The 22347-nt window shown below is 45.1% G+C and overlaps 2 protein-coding genes across 7 annotated transcripts in view; one reads left to right on the plus strand and one right to left on the minus strand.

The window, feature by feature from the left end:
- Nucleotides 1–11837, plus strand: part of LOC134969988 (uncharacterized) — a 33780-nt gene extending 21943 nt beyond the window's left edge. Inside the window, exons 9-10 of the mRNA XM_063946115.1 lie at nucleotides 9871–10085; nucleotides 10199–11837. Coding sequence (XP_063802185.1) covers nucleotides 9871–10085; nucleotides 10199–10437 — 454 coding nt within the window. The 3' untranslated portion in view covers nucleotides 10438–11837. The remainder of the gene's footprint in view (nucleotides 1–9870; nucleotides 10086–10198) is intronic.
- Nucleotides 11838–19764: 7927 nt separating this feature from the next.
- LOC134969018 (uncharacterized) overlaps nucleotides 19765–22347 on the minus strand; it is a 45216-nt gene continuing 42633 nt past the window's right edge. For all 6 annotated transcript variants that reach the window (XR_010189375.1, XM_063944719.1, XM_063944720.1 and 3 more), the window contains exon 4: nucleotides 19765–20616. Coding sequence is in view for 5 of the 6 variants with exons in the window: in XM_063944719.1 (XP_063800789.1) it covers nucleotides 19851–20616 (766 nt within the window). In the remaining variant the exon portion in view is untranslated. The remainder of the gene's footprint in view (nucleotides 20617–22347) is intronic.

The following is a 22347-nucleotide window of genomic DNA, read 5'->3' on the forward strand; positions in this document are numbered from 1 at the left end:
GCGGCTGCGTTTGACGGCATGGCGGTTGAACGCCAGATCCTAAAAGGGAAAGGCATTCCAGAAGAAGTCATTCCTACCTTGATTAAGGCACGGAAGGAAGTCACCGTGAAACATTATCACCGCATTTGGCGAAAATATGTAGCGTGGTGCGAGGATCGGAGGGTTCCGACGGAGGAATTCCAACTGGGTCGTTTCCTACATTTCCTGCAATCAGGATTATCTATGGGTCTCAAATTGGGATCCATTAAGGTTCAAATTTCGGCCCTGTCAATATTCTTCCAAAAAGAATTGGCCTCTGTCCCTGAGGTCCAGACTTTTGTCAAGGGAGTACTGCATATACAGCCTCCTGTGGTGCCTCCGGTGGCACCGTGGGATCTAAATGTAGTTTTAGATTTCCTCAAATCCCATTGGTTTGAACCATTGAAAAAGGTGGATTTGAAATATCTCACATTGAAAGTGACTATGTTACTAGCCCTGGCCTCTGCCAGGAGAGTATCTGAATTGGCGGCTTTATCTTATAAAAGTCCTTATCTAATCTTCCATTCGGATAGGGCAGAACTGCGGACTCGTCCGCATTTTCTCCCTAAAGTGGTATCAGCATTTCATCTGAACCAACCTATTGTGGTGCCTGCGGCCACTAGCGACTTGGAGGACTCCAAGTTGTTGGACGTTGTCAGAGCCTTAAAAATATACATTGCAAGGACGGCTGGAGTCAGAAAATCTGACTCGCTGTTTATATTGTATGCACCCAACAAGTTGGGCGCACCTGCTTCTAAGCAGTCGATTGCTCGTTGGATTTGTAACACAATTCAACTTGCACATTCTGTGGCAGGCCTGCCACAGCCTAAAACTGTAAAAGCCCACTCCACAAGGAAGGTGGGCTCATCTTGGGCGGCTGCCCGAGGGGTCTCGGCATTACAACTCTGCCGAGCAGCTACGTGGTCGGGGGAGAACACGTTTGTAAAATTTTACAAATTTGATACCCTGGCAAAGGAGGACCTGGAGTTCTCTCATTCGGTGCTGCAGAGTCATCCGCACTCTCCCGCCCGTTTGGGAGCTTTGGTATAATCCCCATGGTCCTTTCAGGAACCCCAGCATCCACTTAGGACGATAGAGAAAATAAGAATTTACTTACCGATAATTCTATTTCTCGGAGTCCGTAGTGGATGCTGGGCGCCCATCCCAAGTGCGGATTATCTGCAATACTTGTACATAGTTATTGTTAACTAATTCGGGTTATTGTTAAGGAGCCATCTTTAAGAGGCCCTTTCTGTTGTCATACTGTTAACTGGGTTTAGATCACAAGTTGTACGGTGTGATTGGTGTGGCTGGTATGAGTCTTACCCGGGATTCAAAATGCCTCCCTTATTGTGTATGCTCGTCCGGGCACAGTACCTAACTGGAGTCTGGAGGAGGGTCATAGGGGGAGGAGCCAGTGCACACCACCTGACCTAGTAAAGCTTTACTTTTTTGTGCCCTGTCTCCTGCGGAGCCGCTATTCCCCATGGTCCTTTCAGGAACCCCAGCATCCACTACGGACTCCGAGAAATAGAATTATCGGTAAGTAAATTCTTATTTTTGGAGTCCCCAGCATCCTCTACGGACTAATAGAAAATGATTTACCGGTAGGTATTAAAATCCTATTTCTCTATCGTCCTTGTGGATGCTGGGGTTCCTGAAAGGACCATGGGGAATAGCGGCTCCGCAGGAGACAGGGCACAAAAAGTAAAGCTTTCCGATCAGGTGGTGTGCACTGGCTCCTCCCCCTATGACCCTCCTCCAGACTCCAGTTAGATTTTTGTGCCCGGCCGAGAAGGGTGCAATCTAGGTGGCTCTCCTAAAGAGCTGCTTAGAGAAAGTTTAGCTTAGGTTTTTTATTTTACAGTGAGTCCTGCTGGCAACAGGATCACTGCAACGAGGGACTTAGGGGAGAAGGAGTGAACTCACCTGCGTGCAGGATGGATTGGCTTCTTGGCTACTGGACATCAGCTCCAGAGGGACGATCACAGGTACAGCCTGGATGGTCACCGGAGCCGCGCCGCCGGCCCCCTTGCAGATGCTGAAGTAAGAAGAGGTCCAGAATCGGCGGCTGATGACTCCTGCAGTCTTCTAAAGGTAGCGCACAGCACTGCAGCTGTGCGCCATTTTCCTCTCAGCACACTTCACACGGCAGTCACTGAGGGTGCAGGGCGCTGGGAGGGGGGCGCCCTGGGAGGCAAATGAAAACCTTTTTTGGCGATAAATACCTCACATATAGCCCCCAGAGGCTATATGGAGATATTTAACCCCTGCCAAGATTCACTAAATAGCGGGAGACGAGCCCGCCGAACAAGGGGCGGGGCCTATCTCCTCAGCACACAGCGCCATTTTCTCTCACAGAAAGCCTGGAGAGAAGGCTCCCAGGCTCTCCCCTGCACTGCACTACAGAAACAGGGTTAAAACAGAGAGGGGGGGCACTGATTTTGGCGATATTGAGATATATATAAAGATGCTATAAGGGAAAACACTTATATAAGGTTGTCCCTATATAATTATAGCGTTTTGGTGTGTGCTGGCAAACTCTCCCTCTGTCTCCCCAAAGGGCTAGTGTGGGTCCTGTCCTCTGTCAGAGCATTCCCGGTGTGTGTGCTGTGTGTCGGTACGTGTGTGTCGACATGTATGAGGACGATGTTGGTGAGGAGGCGGAGAAATTGCCTGTAATGGTGATGTCACTCTCTAGGGAGTCGACACCGGAATGGATGGCTTATTTAGGGAATTACGTGAGAATGTCAACACGCTGCAAGGTCGGTTGACGACGTGAGACGGCCGACAAACTATTAGTACCGGTCCAGGCGTCTCAGAAACACCGTCAGGGGCGTTAAAAACGCCCATTTACCTCAGTCGGTCGACACAGACACAGACACGGACACTGAATCCAGTGTCGACGGTGAATAAACAAACGTATTTCTCATTAGGGCCACACGTTAAGGGCAATGAAGGAGGTGTTGCATATTTCTGATACTACAAGTACCACAAAAAAGGGTATTATGTGGGAGTGAAAAAACTACCTGTAGTTTTTCCTGAATCAGATAAAATAAAATGAAGTGTGTGATGATGCGTGGGGTTACCCCGATAGCAAATATTGGCGTTATACCCTTTCCCGCCAGAAATTAGGGCGCGTTGGGAAACACCCCTTAGGGTGATAAGGCGCTCACACGCTTATCAAGTGGCGTTACCGTCTCCAGATACGGCCGCCCTCAAGGAGCCAGCTGATAGGAAGCTGGAAAGATATCCTAAAAAGTATATACACACATACGGTGGTTATACTGCGACCAGCGATCGCCATCAGCCTGGAGATGCAGTGCTGGGTTGGCTTGGTCGGATTCCCTGACTGAAAATATTTTATTCATATAGAGCATTTAATAGGATGCATTCTATATATATGTACGTGAGATGCACAGAGGGATATTTGCTCTCTGGCATCAAGATAAGTACGTTGTCCATATCACCCAGAAGATGTCATGGACACGACAGTGGTCAGGTGATACAGATCCCATACGGCACATGGAAGTATTGCCGTATAAAGGGAAGGAGTTAGTTGGGGTCGGTCCATCGGACCTGGGGACCACGGCAACAGCTGGGAAATCCAACCTTTTTACCCCAAGTTACATCTCAGCTGAAAAAGACACCGTCTTTTCAGCCTCAATCCTTCCTTTCCCATGAGGGCATGCAGGCAAAAGGCCAGTCATATCTGCCCAGACATAGAGGTAAGGGAAGTAGACTGCAGCAGGCAGCCCCTTCCCAGGAAAAGAAGCCCTCCACCGCGTCTGCCAAGTCCTCAGCATGACACTGGGGCCATGCAAGCGGACTCAAGGTGGGGGGGTAGTCTCAAGAGTCTCAGCGCGCAGTGGGATCACTCGCAGGTTGACCCCTAGATAGTACAAGTATTATCCCAGGGGTACAGATTGGAGAGTCGAGACATCTTCTCCTCGCAGGTTTCTGAAGTCTGCTTTACCAACGGCTCCCTCCGACAGGGAGGCAGCATTGGAAACAATTCACAAGCTGTATATCCAGCAGGTGATAATCAAAGTACCCCTCCTACAACAAGGAAAAGGGTATTATTTTTCCACACTATATTGTGGTACTGAAGCCAGACGGCTTGGTGAGACATAGTCTAAACTGAAATCTTTGAACACTTACATAAAAGGTTCAAATCGAGATGGAGTCACTCAGAGCAGTGATAGCGAACCGGAAAAAAGGGGACTATATGGTGTCCCTGGACATCAAGGATTACCTCCATGTCCAAATTTGCCCTTCTCAACAAGGGTACCTCTGGTTCGTGGTACAGAACTGTCAATATCAGTTTCAGACGATGCCGTTTGAATTATCCACGGCACCCCGGGCCTTTTACCAAGGTAATGGCCGAAAAGATGTTTATTCAAAGAAAAAAGGCATCTAAATTATCCCTTACTTGGACGATATCCTGAAAAGGGCAAGTTCCAGAGAACAGTTGGAGGTCGGAAGAGCACTATCTAAAGTAGTTCTACGACAGCACGACTGGATTCTAAATATTCCAAGAATCGCAGCTGTTTTCCGACGATACGTCTGCTGTTCCTAGGAATGATTCTGGGCATAGTCCAGAAAAAGGTGTTCCTCCGGGAGGAAAAAGCCAAGGAGTTATTCGACCTAGTCAGAAACCTCCTAAAACCAGGCCAAGTATCAGTGCATCAATGCACAGGAGTCCTGGGAAAAATGGTGGCTTCTTACGAAGCGATTCCATTCGGCAGATCTCAGGGGATTTGCTGGACGAATGGTCCGGATCGCATTTTCAGATGCATCAGCGGATAATCCTGTCTCCAAGGACAAGGGTGTCTCTTCTGTGGGGGCTGCAGAGTGCTCATCTTTTAGAGGGCAGCACACTCAGCATTCAGGACTGTGTTCTGGGGACCACGGATACCAGCCTGAGAGGCTGGGGAGTAGTCACACAGGGAAAAAATTTCCAAGGAAGTGTGGTCAAGTCTGGAGACTTCTCTCCACATGAATATACTGGAGCTAAGGGAAATTTACAATGCTCTGAGCCTAGGAAGACTCCTGCTTCAAAGTCAACCGGTGCTGATCCAGTAGGACATCATCAGGGCGGTCGCCCACGTTATCAGACGGGGCGACACAAGAAGCAGGAGGGCAATGACAGCAAGGATTCTTCGCTGGGCGGAAAATCATGTGATAACACTGTCAGCAGTGTTCATTCCGGGAGTGGGCAACTGGGAAGATTTCCTCAGCATAAATGAATTCCACCCGGAAAAGTGGAAACTTAATCTGGAAGTTTCCACATGATTGTAAACCGTTGGGAAAGACCAAAGGTGGTTATGATGGCGTCCCACCTGAAGCGCCAGGTCAAGAGACACTCAGGCAATAGCTGGGACGCTCTGGTAACACCGTCGGTGTACCAGTCGGTGTATGTGTTCCATCCTCTGCTTTTCATACCCAATGTATTGAAAATGATAGGAAGGAGAGGAGTAAGAACTATACTCGTGGCTCCGGTTTGGCCAAGAAGGACTTGGTTCCCGGAACTTCAAGAGATACTAAGAAGGGTCTTGATTCGGCAAGAACCGTGTCTGTTCCGGGACTTACCGCAGCTGCGTTGACGCCAAGGCGGGTGAACGCCGGATCCTAAGGGAAAGAGGCATTCCGGAAGAGGTCATCCCTATCCTGGTCAGAGCCAGGAAGGAGGTGACCGCACAACATTATCGCCACTTAGGTGAAAATATGTGCCAGGGTGTGAGTCCAGGAAGGCTCCACGGAAGAATTTCAACTAGGTTAATTTCTACATTTCCTGCAAACAGGAGTGTCTATGGGTCTCAAATTGGGTCCATTAAGGTTCAAATTTCGGCCTGTTGATTTTCTTCCAGAAAGAAATTGGCTTCAGTTCCTGAAGTCCAGAAGTTGTTAAGGGAGTACTGCATATACAGCCCCTTTGATGTCTCCAGTGGCACTGGGCGATCTCAACGTAGTTTTGGGATTCCTAAAAAATCACATTGGTTTAAACAACTCAAATCTGTGGATTTGATATATCTCACATGGAAAATGACCATGCTGTTGGTCCTGGCCTCGGCCAGGCGAGTGTCAGAATTGGCGGCTTTATCTCACAAAGCCATATCTGATTGTCCATTCGGACAGAGCAAAGCTGCGGACTCGTCCCCAGTTTCTCCTTAAGGTGGTGTCAGCGTTTCACCTGAACCAGCTTATTGTGGTACCTGCGGCTACTAGGGACTTGGAGGACTCCAAGTTGCTGGATGTTATCAGGGCCCTGAAAATATAGTTTCCAGGTTGGCTGGAGTCAGGAAATCTGACTTGCTGTTTATCCTGTATGCACCCAACAATGCTGGGTGCTTCTGCTTCTAAGCAGTCGATTGCTCGTGGGATTGGTAGCACAATTCAACTTGCACATTCTGTGGCAGGCCTGCCACAGTCTAAATCTGTTAAGGCCCATTCCACAAGGAAGGTGGGCTCATCTTGGGCGGCTGCCCGAGGGGTCTCGGCATTACAACTTTGCCGAGCAGCTACGTGGTCGGGGGAGAACACGTTTGTAAAATTCTACAAATTTGATACCCTGGCAAAAGAGGACCTGGAGTTCTCTCATTCGGTGCTGCAGAGTCATCCGCACTCTCCCGCCCGTTTGGGAGCTTTGGTATAATCCCCATGGTCCTTTCAGGAACCCCAGCATCCACAAGGACGATAGAGAAAATAAGAATTTACTTACCGATAATTCTATTTCTCGGAGTCCGTAGTGGATGCTGGGCGCCCATCCCAAGTGCGGATTATCTGCAATACTTGTACATAGTTATTGCTAACTAAATCGGGTTATTGTTGTTGTGAGCCATCTTTTCAGAGGCTCCGCTGTTATCATACTGTTAACTGGGTTCAGATCACAGGTTGTACAGTGTGATTGGTGTGGCTGGTATGAGTCTTACCCGGGATTCAAAATTCCTCCCTTATTGTGTACGCTCGTCCGGGCACAGTACCTAACTGGAGTCTGGAGGAGGGTCATAGGGGGAGGAGCCAGTGCACACCACCTGATCGGAAAGCTTTACTTTTTGTGCCCTGTCTCCTGCGGAGCCGCTATTCCCCATGGTCCTTTCAGGAACCCCAGCATCCACTACGGACTCCGAGAAATAGAATTATCGGTAAGTAAATTCTTATTTTTTCTCTTACGTCCTACAGGATGCTGGGGTCCATATTTGTACCATGGTGATGTACCAAAGCTCACCGAACGGGAGGGAGAGCGCGGAGGACCTGCAGAACTGATTGACCAAACTTTAGGCCCTCACTGTCCAAAGTATCGAACTTGTAAACGTAGCAAACATGTTAGACCCAGACTAAGTAGCTGCTTGGCAAAGTTGTAAAGCCTAGACACCCCGAGCAGCCACCCAGAAAGAACCCACCTTAGAGTAGAGTGGGCTTTAACAGATTTGGGACACTGCAATCCTGCAGTAGAATATGCATGCTGGATAGTGACTCTGATCCAGTGAGAGATCGTCTGCTTAGAAGCAGTACACCCAATTTTCTTGGGATCATACAGAACAGAGTCCGATTTTCTGTGACGAGCAGTCCTCTTCACATAGATTTTCAGAGACCTTGAAACATCTAAGGACTATGACGAAATAGAGGAGTCAGTAGTAGCGACTGGTACCACAATAGGTTGGTTGATACAAAAAGCCTACACAACCTTTAGAAGGAACTGCTGATGTGTCCGGAGCTCAGCTCTATCTTCACGGAAGATTAAGTAAGGGGCTTTAACAAGACAAAGCCCCCAACTCCGACACACGTCTAGCAAAAGCTAAGGCCAACAAAGTGACAGCCTTCCACGTGAGAAACTTGACTTCAAACTCCTGTAGAGGCTCGAACCAATCCGATTGGAGGAACTGTAACACCACATTAAGATCCCATGGTGACATAGGTGGCACAAAGGGAGTCTGGATGTGCAGAACTCCTTTCAAGAAAGTCTGTTCCTCAGGGAGGGAAGCCAGTTTCTGGAAGAAAATGGATAAGGCCAAAATCTGGACCTTTATGGATCCCAAACTCAGGACCATATCCACACCTGCTTGCAGGAAGAGGAGAAACCGTTCCAGTTGAAATTCCACTGTAGGAAACTTCTTGCATTCACACCAAGATACATACTTTTTCCAAATGCAATGGTAATGTTTAGACGTTTCTCCTTTCCTAGCCTGTATCAGGGTAGGAATAAACTTGTTCGGAATGCCTTTTACGAGCTCATATCTGGTGTTCAACCTCCATGTCGTTAAACGTAGTCGTGGTAAGTCTTGATAAGTGAATGGACCCTGTTCCAGAAGGTCCTCCCGAAGAGTAAGAGCGTTCAGGATGCTCCTCACAGCGCTGCAGTAAAGTACCGCTGAGCCGTCCGGGAGCGCACTTAATACTGCGCTCCTACCCTGAAGCCGCCATCTTCACACCGTCCCCCTGCTTGTTAGGTGGTGGCGGTGACTCCCTCGCCACACTTCAGCTCTGCAAGGGGGTGGTGGCCTGCTGCTGGGGTGAGCATTCCCCTGCGGCGGGGAGCGATCTATACCCTCTGGAGCTCAATGTCCAGTCAGTGGAGACAGTGGCTCAGACCCCGCAGGGCGGACACTCCTCCCCCGTTATTCCCCCCCTGCTGGCAGGCTGTTGCCAACAGCCTCCTGTACAAAAACAAACTCTAAAAAGTAACTTTACTAGAAAAACTCTATAGAGCTCCCCTAGGTGTGAACGGCTCCTCCGGGCAAATTTTCTAAACGGAGTCTGGTAGGAGGGACATAGAGGGAGGAGCCAGCCCACACTATTAAAGTCTTAAAGGTACTAATATGGACCCCAGCATCCTCTAGGATGTAAGAGAAATTTACTAAATATCAATTTGTTTTTGGAGTGTTTCAAAAATTTGAGTGTTATTTTACAAATCACATATTTACTAAATCCTCAATCAATTTCAAATCTTTTTTTTATTTTAATTTTAGACTAGTACTTTAGAGTCTGGGTACAGGTACCATAGGCCCATTACATGCTGGCCCTTGTGGTTCTAAAAGTTCAAAGCTGCTGGTGTAGGATTGCTGTAATCTCTAGTATCACTGTAAAGAAATAAGACTGGTACCCACACCATTTTTCTCCTAATTTTGATTAACCAGAATGGGCTCAGAAACTTTGTAGGATGGGTTAATCACGCAATTTTTTATTTTGTTTAAATTTAACTCTTTATTCTATAATATACCAAAGCATGCACAGATATTGAGCTATGCCGTCCTTATAATCTGTCTCTATTTGACTGATGTCTCCCATAAATAAGGGAATCTCAATGTAATTGACTAAAACTGGACACCAGAAACTGAAGATACCATAAAACACACTGCTTGTCCAGCGATTTGTTTTAGACTTCACACACAATTTTGTGTAGATTTTACCTAAGTAAACAGGCAGCGTTAGTTTAGCATCAGAGGGTGATCGTCAGTGGTGAGTACCAACCGGGGGCCCAGCTAGGAGTGACCCCCTGGTTTACTGTGCAGCTGACAGCATAGTGTGGAGGGCAGAACCCTCCTGTGGGGTCCCGCTATGGCCCCCGCGTGAGACTGGCTAAATAAAAGGTAAACCAAGCATTTATGTGAGGTTTTTAGATGCAGGGAAACATGGCCAGTATAAACATACAGCAGTAGCTCCGTTGCCATGGTGGGGGTCGGAGCTACATTAGAGCGGGCTCAGCAGCATTTTGGCACCTGCAGCAGCCTCCACAACTGCCCCTAGATCTTTCATTTCATCCTTCCGGAGTCCAGAAGGACTACCTATAGTTTATCTGTAGCGATTTGTTAATGTCCCAATATTCTATTGATTTAAATGTTTTAATTTTAGATTTAAAGAGGGACTGAAGACATTGGGTGTGCTTGACGCAATGAATGCGCATCCGGATTTATTTAAAAAAGCATTTATATGGAAAAAGGATGTTATGACATCCGATGTCGTGTCTCATCTCTTCAAAATATCCTATAGTCCAGTGGGTAGTAATGCAAGGATTCGTGAAGAGAGAATTATTTGCTACTGGCGAGACTTTATTCTGGATTGTGAAGGTTAGTATACTTTTATTTTCACATGCTTACATATATGCAAAAGTGCAAATGCCGGTACTAATGATTTTTAAGTTGATGATAACATTTGCTTTTATTTGGTTTCACTATTTCAGAGAGAGAATGCAGAACCAAGCTACAAGATATACTGTTGTTTGTGACTGGCGTAAACCATATTCCACCAATAGGACTTGACCCACAGCCATCCATTGAATTTATTGATGGATCGTCAAACTATCCAGAGGCTAACACTTGTGGCAATGTGCTTAGACTTCCATTTTCCAAAGGTTACAAAGAATTCAAAGAAAACTTAGAATTTGGTATTCTGAATTCACCTGGTTTTGGCCGACCATAGTATGTTTTTTTTTTTTTACATCTTTACCGTTTGTAACGTTTCTTGAAGTTGGAACATAGATGTTGACTATGACACTTAAAGGACCATCCCTCTGTATAATGTAGTTTCTGGATAGTTTTGTATTGTCCAAAACTGGGCTAGATGCTGATGGAAAAAAGTATATATATATATATATATATATGTTCAGTGTCACATCTCTCTGCCCAAATCATCTAACACACCGCATAACACTATGCTACTACTGACACTAACATTGAGACACACAACCTATGTATAGTATTTGTATCCAAATATACATACACTAAAACACAAACTCCAGTGGTTTGAGCTCAGTTAACTTATGTCTACTTATGCTGGGTACACACTGGCTGATATATCAGCCGTTCTGTTGAATGGCCCATATATTGTGGGTCAGTCAGCCAGTGTGTACGAACGATATATCTGTGAATGCTGTCCGTTGGCCCTGCAGTACAGCCGACTACCAATATATCTGTCGATTTTATTGGTGCATCGCTGTGTCTATGGGCGGTCAATGAATGGGCAGGCACATGTTAACACCCAAACAGTTGATGATGTCAGTCCCGATGGATCAGGCAGTGTGTTTGCTCAACACAATGCCCGGCCGTCCATACATATATATGCAGATATATCTACTAGTGCGGCACTTCAGCTATTGAGAAACTACACATCTCAGCACGCCCTGACACAGCTTTAGCATTCTCTGACAGCAAAACTGTGTCAGGGCATGCTGGGATATGTAGTTTCACAACAGCTGGAGGGCCGCAGTTTGGACATGCCTGTACTAATGTGTACCCAGCATTATATATATCAAAGGTGGCCTCACCTACAGTATAAGTAGTGCAGCCCACCATTCCTCATAGTTAAAATATCTCAGTGTGCAGGTGTCCATTTTAGAGGAGGTGACTAGGAGTTTTCATTATGTTTAAACATTTGATTCATAGAGTCTATGTGCAGCCTTTTCAACCCACCCTTTTTTATTATGGGGATGCTTTAAAAACTTGCTGTTTTTTCAACATATTTAGTTAAATGTTTGTTCTGTTTTTATACTATTTAGAGCAGAGTAAAATTTACGGAGGGAGTTGACTGCAATACTGCAGCTGGTCTTGCCTATATTTTTGTAATAAAAATTTAGAAATTGTGACCCAAGCCTGATATTTAAATTGTCACAGTATATCACACATTTATTCCTGTGGGTGTTCTATTTGTGTCCATTACAATGTTTCTCATTTATCTCCTTTAGTTCTTGTACGGTCTGTAATGTAGCTTTTTTTTCAGTGTCCTTTCTATCACATCCTACAAATTGCATCTGCTGTTATATTGTAATGTTTGTGCTTCCTTAAAAAATAAAAAAAATAAAGTATTTACATTTAAAGTCAAAATGGGACTGACTGCAGAATGCTTGCAGCAACAAATAGCTAGTGTGTCATGGAAATGCTTTTGGCACACGATATAGTAAAAAAATTTCACACAGGAGGCAGAATACAGTAGCTACGGGGGGAGGGGAGGGGAGAGGGAGTGTTTATACACAGTGTAAGTCCCAAGGTGGGTACACAGTGGCCAATCTATTGGACAGTCAATTGAATTAATATTGCTGGTTCAACGGACTTGGTGTACCCCTGATATGTCAGAATGATGGTGTACATATCGCAATAGCCAGGCAGCACATCAGATGCCTCATATCTGCAGCTATATCCGTGTGTGTGTGTGTGTATATATGTATATATATGTATATATATGTATATGTATATGTATATATATATATATATATATATATATATATATATGGTCCGGCAGGGCTTGACAATGCAACTGGGTGGTTGCATGTAAATGCACACCCAGTTGTGAAGTCAGTCATTAAAGGTTGGGCAGTGTGTATGGCCAAATCATCTGCAGATGATCTTTCAGTGTGTATCCAGCCCTACGCATGCAGTAGCTATACCCCACACTCCTTCAGCCACCAGACCTCCACAGTGCATCTCATGACCCCTTCATATGGAGCTTCAAGGAAGGTCTCACTGTTGATATGTTGCTGCCTCACAGTATCTGAGAACTGCAGTGGTAAGCAGATTGAAGTTTATTGCTGAGCAGTGCACTACTGCTGGAACTAGTATAAAATGAGGCTACCCACATGTGGGAGTGACTTAGTGTATAAGGTGAAGGGGTGATCTTCAGTTTGCCGAATGTCGGGATCCCGGCGCACAGTATACCGGCGATGGAATCCCGACATACCGGCACATATTCTCCCTCGTGGGGGTCCACGACCACCATGGAGGGAGAATAAAATAGCGTTGTGCGCATAGCGTGTCACCGTCCCCACGGCGAGCCCACAAGGGGCTCCTTTGCGCTCGGCACGGTGTCGGGCTCCTGGCGCCGGTATGCTGGTCGCCGGGAGTCCAATCGTCGGCATACCATACTACACCCGAGGTGAAGGGCTGTCCTTCAAAAGCGAAGGTGGCAGTATCAATGGGGAGGTCAGATATACAAAGGAACCCTCCCAGGACAGCCATCCGAGCAGTGGTGCAGGATGGATTGGCTGCGCCCTGTCTTAGCTTGACCCTCTATCCCTGGACCAAGTTTAAATTTGACTTTCTAGAAATTTTACAGCCAACATAGGGAATCCAGCGCTGCACTAGTATAACATCCAAAACCTGGATAACAGTGCTGTCTGTGGGATACCTCTGCCTAACAGTATTGCACTGGGATGGAGGACTCGCAAGTTTAGCAAGAAACACCCCTCCATTTCTAGTCAAGGGGGTGGGTATACCCACCGCTGTAACAGAAGAATGTGCACGTTGTATCCACAGGTCAAGGCACAAACGCAATATAAGGTAATTTAGTCCTATAACAGATAGAGCTCAGCTTATTACTCCATAGGGAATACAGAACAATTCTAATAATAATGCTGATACACCCAGGTGTTGAGGTTACTCTCACATGGCCCTATCACTTCAGAGTCAAGAGGCATTAAATGATAACCCTTACACTATTTAGGTGCAAAGGACTAAATTTATGAAGATGGGAGATTTTTTAATATTTATTTTATATAACTGGTGATGTTGCCCATAGCAACCAGATTCTACGTAACATGAAGATAATAGCTACAATCTGTTTGGTATGGGCAACATCAATGTTTCTAAAAAACAAACCCCATCTTAGTCAATTTACCCCACAGAAGGTAGCCATGGTTTCACCAAAATACTTATCCGTGGTGTTATAATCTAGTAAACATATTACTGAACATACATTGTAAGGTCGCCGTGGAAGCTGTGCAGTGCATGTAATTTACTGAATGTGGAGTTTCATCGTAAGTACAGCAAATTTTCAAGAAATACAATTGTCAGGTCCTGGGTGCAGGTCATAACTCTAATACATCGTATAAGAAGTAAATGTGGAGCTACAGAATGTGTCCAAAGTGCAGAAGTCCTGTTTCACACACTGTGTGACCTTGCGCTTTGGAACCAGATTACCATCAGAATGGATCCCACTGTTATAACACAAATAAACGATTAATTTTTTTCAAGTTGTGCTAACCTGGAGAGGAGTGCATTGTGGGTAGAATATAGCAGATACACCGGTAACTTGCTAATATTAAGCAGCAACATTTCTATGCTAGTGTAATACAGATGAATTTTCTATGAACTTTAAATCCTCAGTACATTAGAGAGGGACAATGCAGCAGAGTAATGCACAGCAATGCAGTGGTATACTCAGCAACCTGTATGCAGATGCTAATAGTCTAGCACAGGCATTCCCAACCACGGTCCTCAAGGCACACCAACAGTGCAGGTTTTAGTGATATCCAGGCTGCAGCACAGATGGTTAAATCAAAATAACTGAGCTACTAATAAAGTCACCTGTGCTGAAGCCTGGAAATCACTAAAACCTGCACGGTTGGTGTGCCTTGAGGACCGTGGTTGGAAATGCCTGGTCTAGCAGGTAAAATGGGGGAATTGGAATTGTTAGCATCAAAGGCTGAGTATGACAGGTATTACGGAAACATGGTGGGACGACTCCACGACTGGGTTGCTAACTTAGAGGGGTATTCTCTTTTTAGGAGGGACAGGGCTAACAAAAGAGGAGGTGGTGTATGTCTTTATGTTAAACCATACCTAAAGGAGGTTATCTATGAGGAAACTGGCGATAATGTAGAGTCACTATGGGAAGAAATCTCAAGTGGGGGAATTTATGCAAAACTAGTCATAGGCACGTGCTACAACCAGCCGGATATTAGCATACATGAGGAAGAACAACTATTGCAGCAAATCAAAACGGCTGCGGGATTGGGGGACATCCTTGTGATTGAGGATTTTAAATACCTGGATATAAACTAGAGTAACGATTCATGTGCTAAAGCGAGGGGCAGCAGGTTTTTAAATACGTTTAGGCATCACTACTTGTCTCAATTAGTCCAGGACCCAGCTAGGGGTAAAACTACCCTGGATCTAGTAATTACTAATAATGTGGACATTATATCAAATACTAAAGTTGGGGAGACTTTGGGTAACAGTGATCACTATATGATCACATTCGACATCAGTTTCAGGAAACCTAGCTACAGGGGTTCCACCGAAACGTTTAAGTTTAGGAAGTCTAATTTCATGCTTAGATGTGCACTTAACGCCATAGATATATACCAGCTCACACCACTAACACGCCGTACAACATGGCATTTGTAACCAAACCCAGTCAACAGCATGAACAAAAACCCAGCAACAGGCTGATTATGACCAAACACAACCAATGTGTAACACAAGCAAAAACTACAACCACTTACTGCAGATAGAGTCCGCACTGGGACGGGTGCCCAGCATCCTCTACGGACTAAGAGAAAAGGATTTACCGGTAGGTATTAAAATCCTATTTTCTTCTACGTCCTAGAGGATGCTGGGGACACTTCACAGACCATGGGGTTTATACCAAAGCTTCAGATCGGGCGGGAGAGTGCGGATGACTCTGCAGCACCGATTGACCAAACAACAGTTCCTCATCAGCCAGGGTATCAAACTTGTAGAACTTTGCAAAAGTGTTTGAACCCGACCAAGTAGCCGCTCGGCAAAGCTGTAACGCCGAGACCCCACGGGCAGCCGCCCAAGATGAGCCCACTTTCCTGGTAGAATGGGCCTTAACCAATTTCGGTAACGGCAATCCAGCCGTAGTATGAGCCTGTTAAATCATATTACAGATCCAATGCGCAATAGTCTGCTTGGAAGCAGACGTCCCAATCTTGTTGGGAGCATATAAGACAACCGGAGCCTCTGTTTTCCAAATCTGAGCTGTTCTGGCTACATAGATTCTAAAAGCCCTGACCACATCCCGAGACTTTGAGTCCACGAGGGCGCCAGTTGCCACTAGCACCACAATAGGTTGGGTCATGTGAAAAGCTGAAACCACCTTTGGCAGAAACTGCTGCCGAGTTCTCAACTCCGCTCTGTCTTCATGGAAGATCAAATAGGGGCTCTTGTGAGACAAGGCCACTAACTCAGACACCCGCCTTGCGGATGCCAAGGCCAATAACATGACCACTTTCCAAGTAAGGAATTTTAACTGAACCTTCCGTAAAGGTTCAAACCAAGGAGATTGCAGGAACTGTAACACCACGTTGAGATCCCACAGTGCCACCGGAGGCACAAAAGGAGGCTAGATATGCAGCACCCCATTCATGAAAGTCTGAACCTCAGGGAGGGAGGCCAATTCCTTCTGAAAGAATATTGATAAGGCCGAAATTTGTACCTTAATGGAGCCTAGTTTAAGGCCCGCATCCACACAAGCTTGTAGAAAATGGAGAAAACGCCCAAGTTGCAATTCCTCCGTAGGGGCCTTTTTGGATTCACACCAAGACACATATTTTCACCAAATACGGTGGTAATGCTTCGCTGTTACTTCTTTTCTAGCCTGTAGTACAGTGGGGATAACTTCACTGGGAATCCCCTTCCGGGCTAGAATATGGCGTTCAACCGCCATGCCGTCAAACGCAGCCACGGTAAGTCCTGGAACATGCACAGAGACCTTGCTGCAACAGGTCCTCTCGTAGAGGAAGAGGTTACGGATCTCCTATGAGCAACTCGTGAAGATCCGGATACCAGGCCCTCTTTGGCCAGTCTGGGACAATTAGTTTCGCCGGAACTCTTGTTCTTCTTACGATCCTTATCACCTTCGGGATGAGTGGAAGCAGAGGGAACACGTAGACCGACGGAAACACCCACGGAGTCACCAGGGCGTCCAACACTATTGCTTGAGGGTCCCACGACCTGGAACAATACATCCGAAGTTTCTTGTTGAGGCGAGACGCCATCATGTCTACATGAGGAATTCCCCAATGACATGTCACGTCTGCAAAGACCTCTTGATGAAGACCCCACTCCCCTGGATGGAGATCGTGTCTGCTGAGGAAGTTCTGCTTCCCAGTTGTCCACTCCTGGAATGAGGAACGCCGACAGAGCGCTTACATGCCTTTCCGCACAGCTGCGAACTTTTGTGGCCTCTGCCATTGTCTCTCTGCTTTTTGTTCCGCCTTTGCGGTTTATGTACACCTCTGCTGTTGTCCGACTGAATCAAGATGTGCAGATCTTGAAGAAGATTCTCCGCTTGCCGAAGACCGTTGTAAATGGCCCTCAATTCCAGAATGTTAATGTGCAGACAAGCCTCGTGACTTGACCATTTTCGCTTGAAATTTTCCCCTTGTGTGACTGCTCCCCATCCTCGGAGACTTGCATCCGTGGTCACCAGGATCCAATCCTGGATCCCGAACCTACATCCCTCTAGAAGATGAGGACTGTGCAGCCACCACAGGAGAGAGATTCTGGTCCTGGAAGACAGACCTATTTTTCGGTGCATGTGCAGGTGAGACCCAGACCACTTGTCCAGCAGGTCCCACTGAAAAACCCCGGCATGAAACCTGCCAAAGGAAATGGCTTCGTAGGCCGACACCATCTTTCCTAGCAATTGAGTGCACTGATGAATCGACACCCTTGCCGGTTTCAGAATCCCTTTTACCATGTTCTGGATTTCCAGAGTTTTCTCCACCGGGAGAAAAACTCTCTGTAACTCTGTGTCCAGAATCATGCCCAGGAACGACAGCCGCTTTGTCGGAACCAACTGTGATTTTGACAAATTCAGGAGCCAACCATGTTGCTGTCGAATCTTCAGGGAGAGTGTGACGTGTTCTAGTAATTTCTACCTTGATCTTGCCTTTATCAGCAGTTCGTCCAAGTACGGGATAATTGTGACTCCTTGCTTGCGCAAGAGGACCATAATTTCCGCCATCACCTTTGTGAAGATCCTTGGAGCCGTGGAAAGCTCAAACGGCAACATCTGAAATTGGTAATGACAATCCTGAACCGCAATCCTCAGGTACGCATGATGCGGAGGGCAAATGGGGACGTGTAAGTACGCGTCCTTTATGTCTACTGACACTATAAAATCTCCACCCTCCAGACTGGGGATTACTGCCCAAAAAGATTCCATTGAATTTGAATCTCTTCAGATAGAAATTGAGAGACCTTAAGTTCAGAATCGGTCTGACTGAGCCATCCGGCTTCGATACCATGAACAGGCTCGAAAAAAAACCTTTTCCTTGTTGTGACGGTGGTACTGTGACAATGACCTGATGTTGACACAGCTTTTGTATGGCTGCGCATACTACCTCCCTTTCCGGGAGAGACGCTGGCAAGGTTGATTTTAAAAAATGTTGAGGGGGCACGTTTTGAAACTCCAGTTTGTAACATTGGGTTATCATGTCTAATACCCAAGGATCCAGGCCCGATCGAATCCAGACCTGACTGAAAAGCCTAAGACGTGCCCCCACTTGAGTGGACTCATGCAGAGGAGCCCCAGCGTCATGTGGAGGATTTTGCAGCAGCCGCGGAGGGCTTTTGCTCCTGGGAACCTGACACCGCAAGTGATCTTTTACCCCTTCCCCTACCTCTAGTAGCAAGAAAGGAGCCCCCTCGACCTCTTTTGTACTTATTGGTCCTAAAGGTCTGCATCTGATAGTGAGGCGTTTTCTTCTGCTGTGAAGGGACATAAGGTAGAAATGATGATTTACCCGCAGTAGCCGTAGATACCAGGTATGCAAGGCCGTCACCAAACAAGACACCACCTTTATACGGCAGAGTCTCCATAGCTTTCTTTGAGTCCGCATCAACATTACATTGATGAATCCACAATGCCCTCCTAGCCGAGACTGCCATGGCATTGGCCTGTGATACCAAAATGCCAATATCCCTTGCAGCGTCTTTCAGATATGCTGCAGCGTCCCTTATGTAACTTAAAGTTACGAGAATGCTATCCCTGTCCAGGGTATCAATTTCAGTGGATAAATTATCCGCCCACTTTTCAATAGCGCTACTCACCAATGCCGACGCCACGGTAGGTCTGAGCAGCGTCCCCGTATAGACATATCGATTTCAATGTGCTTTCCTGTCGACGATCCGCAGGATCCTTCAGGGCTGTCGTGTCCGGACTCGGAAGAGCTACCTTTTTGGACAGACGGGATAAAGACTTGTCCACAGAGGGGGGTTGACTCCCACATTTTCCTGTCCCCTGAGGGAAATAGATAAGTCAGCAGAATTCTCTTGTAAAGCAAAAACTGTCAGGATTTTCCTAAGCCTTTTAAAAAAAGAGTATTCAGTTCATTAGAGGGAGGGAACGTTACCTCAGGTTTCCTACACTTATACATGCAGACCCTCGTATCAGGAACTTCAGGGTCCTCCTTTATTGCCACAATCATGTACTGAATATTCTTAGCCAGTTTAGGATTCAATCTGGCATCATTATAGTCGACACAGGAATCAGTATCCGTGTCGGTATCTGTGTCTAACTCGGTATCTGTGTCTACTAACTGGGCAAATGAACGCGTCTGTGCCCCCCAAGGGGTTTGTAAGCTGTGGTGGGTCACCAGGGTCCGGTGATCCTGTGGTCAGGGCCCTGGATGCTGTCCTCAGGAAGCCATGGCGGGGCCTGCCTGTAGCTCCTACTGTGCAGACAGACAGCAGCAGCTTGCAATCTGCCTGTTGCAGCCTTGATAGAAGCAATTAAAAATTAAAGTATAAAAAGGGGCTGGAGCACAGGAAACATCCAGCTCACTCAAACCACTAATCTAAAATGGTCTTGGAGGAGTATAGAGGGAGAGGAGCGAGCTAAACTTATTTAAAGAAATTTTAAGTGTCAGGATATATTTATCCACCTGTCTATACCCCAGTGTACTGTATGTACTCCAGTGTCCTCTAGAGGATCAAGGTGAAAAAATATTGCGTGCCTTTGATAAAGCAGGTTTTTAGTAAATGAATAAAAGTGCAAATAAAGTGCTTCCAGAGATTGAATTTATTTTAATGTTGTAACAGTATCATGTTTAACAAATAAAGTTCTTAATTTTTTTTTAAAAATCATTATCTTTATACAATTATATTTAGACGTTCAAGAAAATCACAGGTGTTCTTAAAATGTTCAACTCCGTGGTTAAAATCATTTGTTGTGGGATCAAATTGTAGACAAAGGTTTGTCATCTCATCTACATCCAATATAATGGTATTGTCTGGTACAACAACATTATTATTTGTTTCTATTGTGGCTGTAGAGCCATAGTTATCTATGCCATACTCATCGATGTTTACTTCTGTGTCAAACATTGGATTATGAAGCATTCCAGCTGTCCATAACTGCATTGGGGAATGGTATCTTTCAGTGCTCATAAGGTGATTATTCCATTGTGCAACAAATTCTGTTACTGCATGATTAATTCTTCTCAGATATACATAATGCAAAGCAAAGAGATGGCACTCATTGTTAGTATTTAGTATTCCTCTATGCTCCATCCATAAAAATAAATCTTTAAAGTAGTAGATGACAACTCTGTTTAATTCTGCCCATAAGCGTTCTATCCGTTGATTGTGAACACTCTGGCCAGTTATGAAGCTACCCCTATTAGGTCCTCTTGAGTTAATCATGTAACGTGCTATGTTAATATTTTCAACACCCATGTCTCCTCTTACTCGTAATGGTAATCCAAACCTTGATACACCTTTTTGAAATAATTGCAGTGTTGTTGATGCATTATTGTTTGTAGCAGTTTTAAGATAAATTATATTTCTGCTGAACCCATCTATGCAACCATGGAACACAAATCTCCAAGAGATTAGCTTGTGGTTACTGTCAATATGCCTGAAAGAAAGGAAAAAAAATAATGGTTATTATGATGACCTTGTTTTCAACAAAATCACATATTGCTACTCAAAATTATACAACTGTCTAATTTAAGTTTATGCGTTTCTTAAGAAATGAGGGGCTTTTAATAATTGTGAGCACCTACTAACACAAAGGTGATACTGTAACTAGGTTAAATATTGTGGAACAATTAACCAAAGGATACATCCTTAAGTATATACCGTTAAGAACAATGCTCTCATTCTTATCTAGTTGCAAAACAGCTGCAGCAGGCACATCAGTCTCTTTTTTCAAAATGTGCATACCTCAGAGCTGCAATGCGCATGCACAGTGCATGAATTATGATAACAGTCGCAAACACCATTTAGACAGTGTTCGTGGTGGTAAATTGGAGTGATTGGGTGAACACATGAGTCATGGATGTTCAGAATGCATTTTCTGGTCATGCATAAATGATCAGCTATTAATTACCTTGCTACTGGAGAGATCGCTGCATTCGGGGAGAGAAGCATAGCCTGCATGTCTACAGAGGCACTATATCTTTGTGACGCACCCATATGAAACTATGGTACTGATTTATCAGTATTTGTATGCCAGCTAGGAGGCAGCAGTGGGCAGATCTATGCTCAGATTGCTGTTCACATTTGCAAGTACAGGTTGAGTATCCCATATCCATATATTCCGAAATACGGAATATTCCGAAATACGGACTTTTTTTGAGTGAGAGTGAGATAGTGAAATCTTTGTTTTTTGATGACTCAATGTACACAAACTTTAATACACAAAGTTATTAATAATATTGTATTAAATGACCTTCAGGCTGTGTATACAAGGTGTATATGAAACATATGTGAATTGTGTGTATGTAGACACACTTTGTTTAATGCACAAAGTTATAAAAAATATTGGCAAAAATGACCTTCAGGCTGTGTGTATAAGGTGTATATGTAACATAAATGCATTCTGTGCTTAGATTTAGGTCCCATCACCATGATATCTCATTATGGTATGCAATTATTCCAACATACGGAAAAATCCAATATCCAAAATACCTCTGGTCCCAAGCATTTTGGATAAGGGATACTCAACCTGTATATGCATATATTGGAAAAAGCTAAAGGATAGAAACAGCAATCACATCTGAATGAGGTACAATGTGTCAACTATACCAGATTTGGAGAGGTTTTTTTTTCTACCATCTGAAGTTATTATCAATAGCAAACCCTGACAGACTACAGTTAATATACAAACCAACTAATGCTTTATTTGTCGAGTACAAAAGAAAAGTTTACATTACATGGGTGGGATATATAATATATTTTTAGTTTAGTAATCCCTTTTTATATCAATAAAATAATACTAGTAGTAGAATTACTATTCACACCATTACATTGTGTACAGTAGACCAAAAAAATAAAATGATAAAAAAAAAAATAGGTTCTGGTTTATTGGATTATTAAGCCTAAATGAAAGTGCACACAGCTGATTACAATGGATTATATACAATATCCTGGCCATCAGGATGCCGGCAGTAAATATCCTGACACTGGCATCCCGACGGGCTCAGCAAGTATGCTACCCCCCTATACCTCCTGCAGCCTAACACTATCCTCCCCCATAGTGCCTTACCCTAAACCCCAGCAGCTTAAACCTAACCCTCCTCCCTTAATTCCTAACCCTAACCTCCCACCTTCCGCAGCCTAACACTCCTCTCCCACAGACTAACCC

The sequence above is a fragment of the Pseudophryne corroboree genome, chromosome 11 (genome assembly GCF_028390025.1).
Source record: "Pseudophryne corroboree isolate aPseCor3 chromosome 11, aPseCor3.hap2, whole genome shotgun sequence".
NCBI lineage: Eukaryota > Metazoa > Chordata > Amphibia > Anura > Myobatrachidae > Pseudophryne > Pseudophryne corroboree.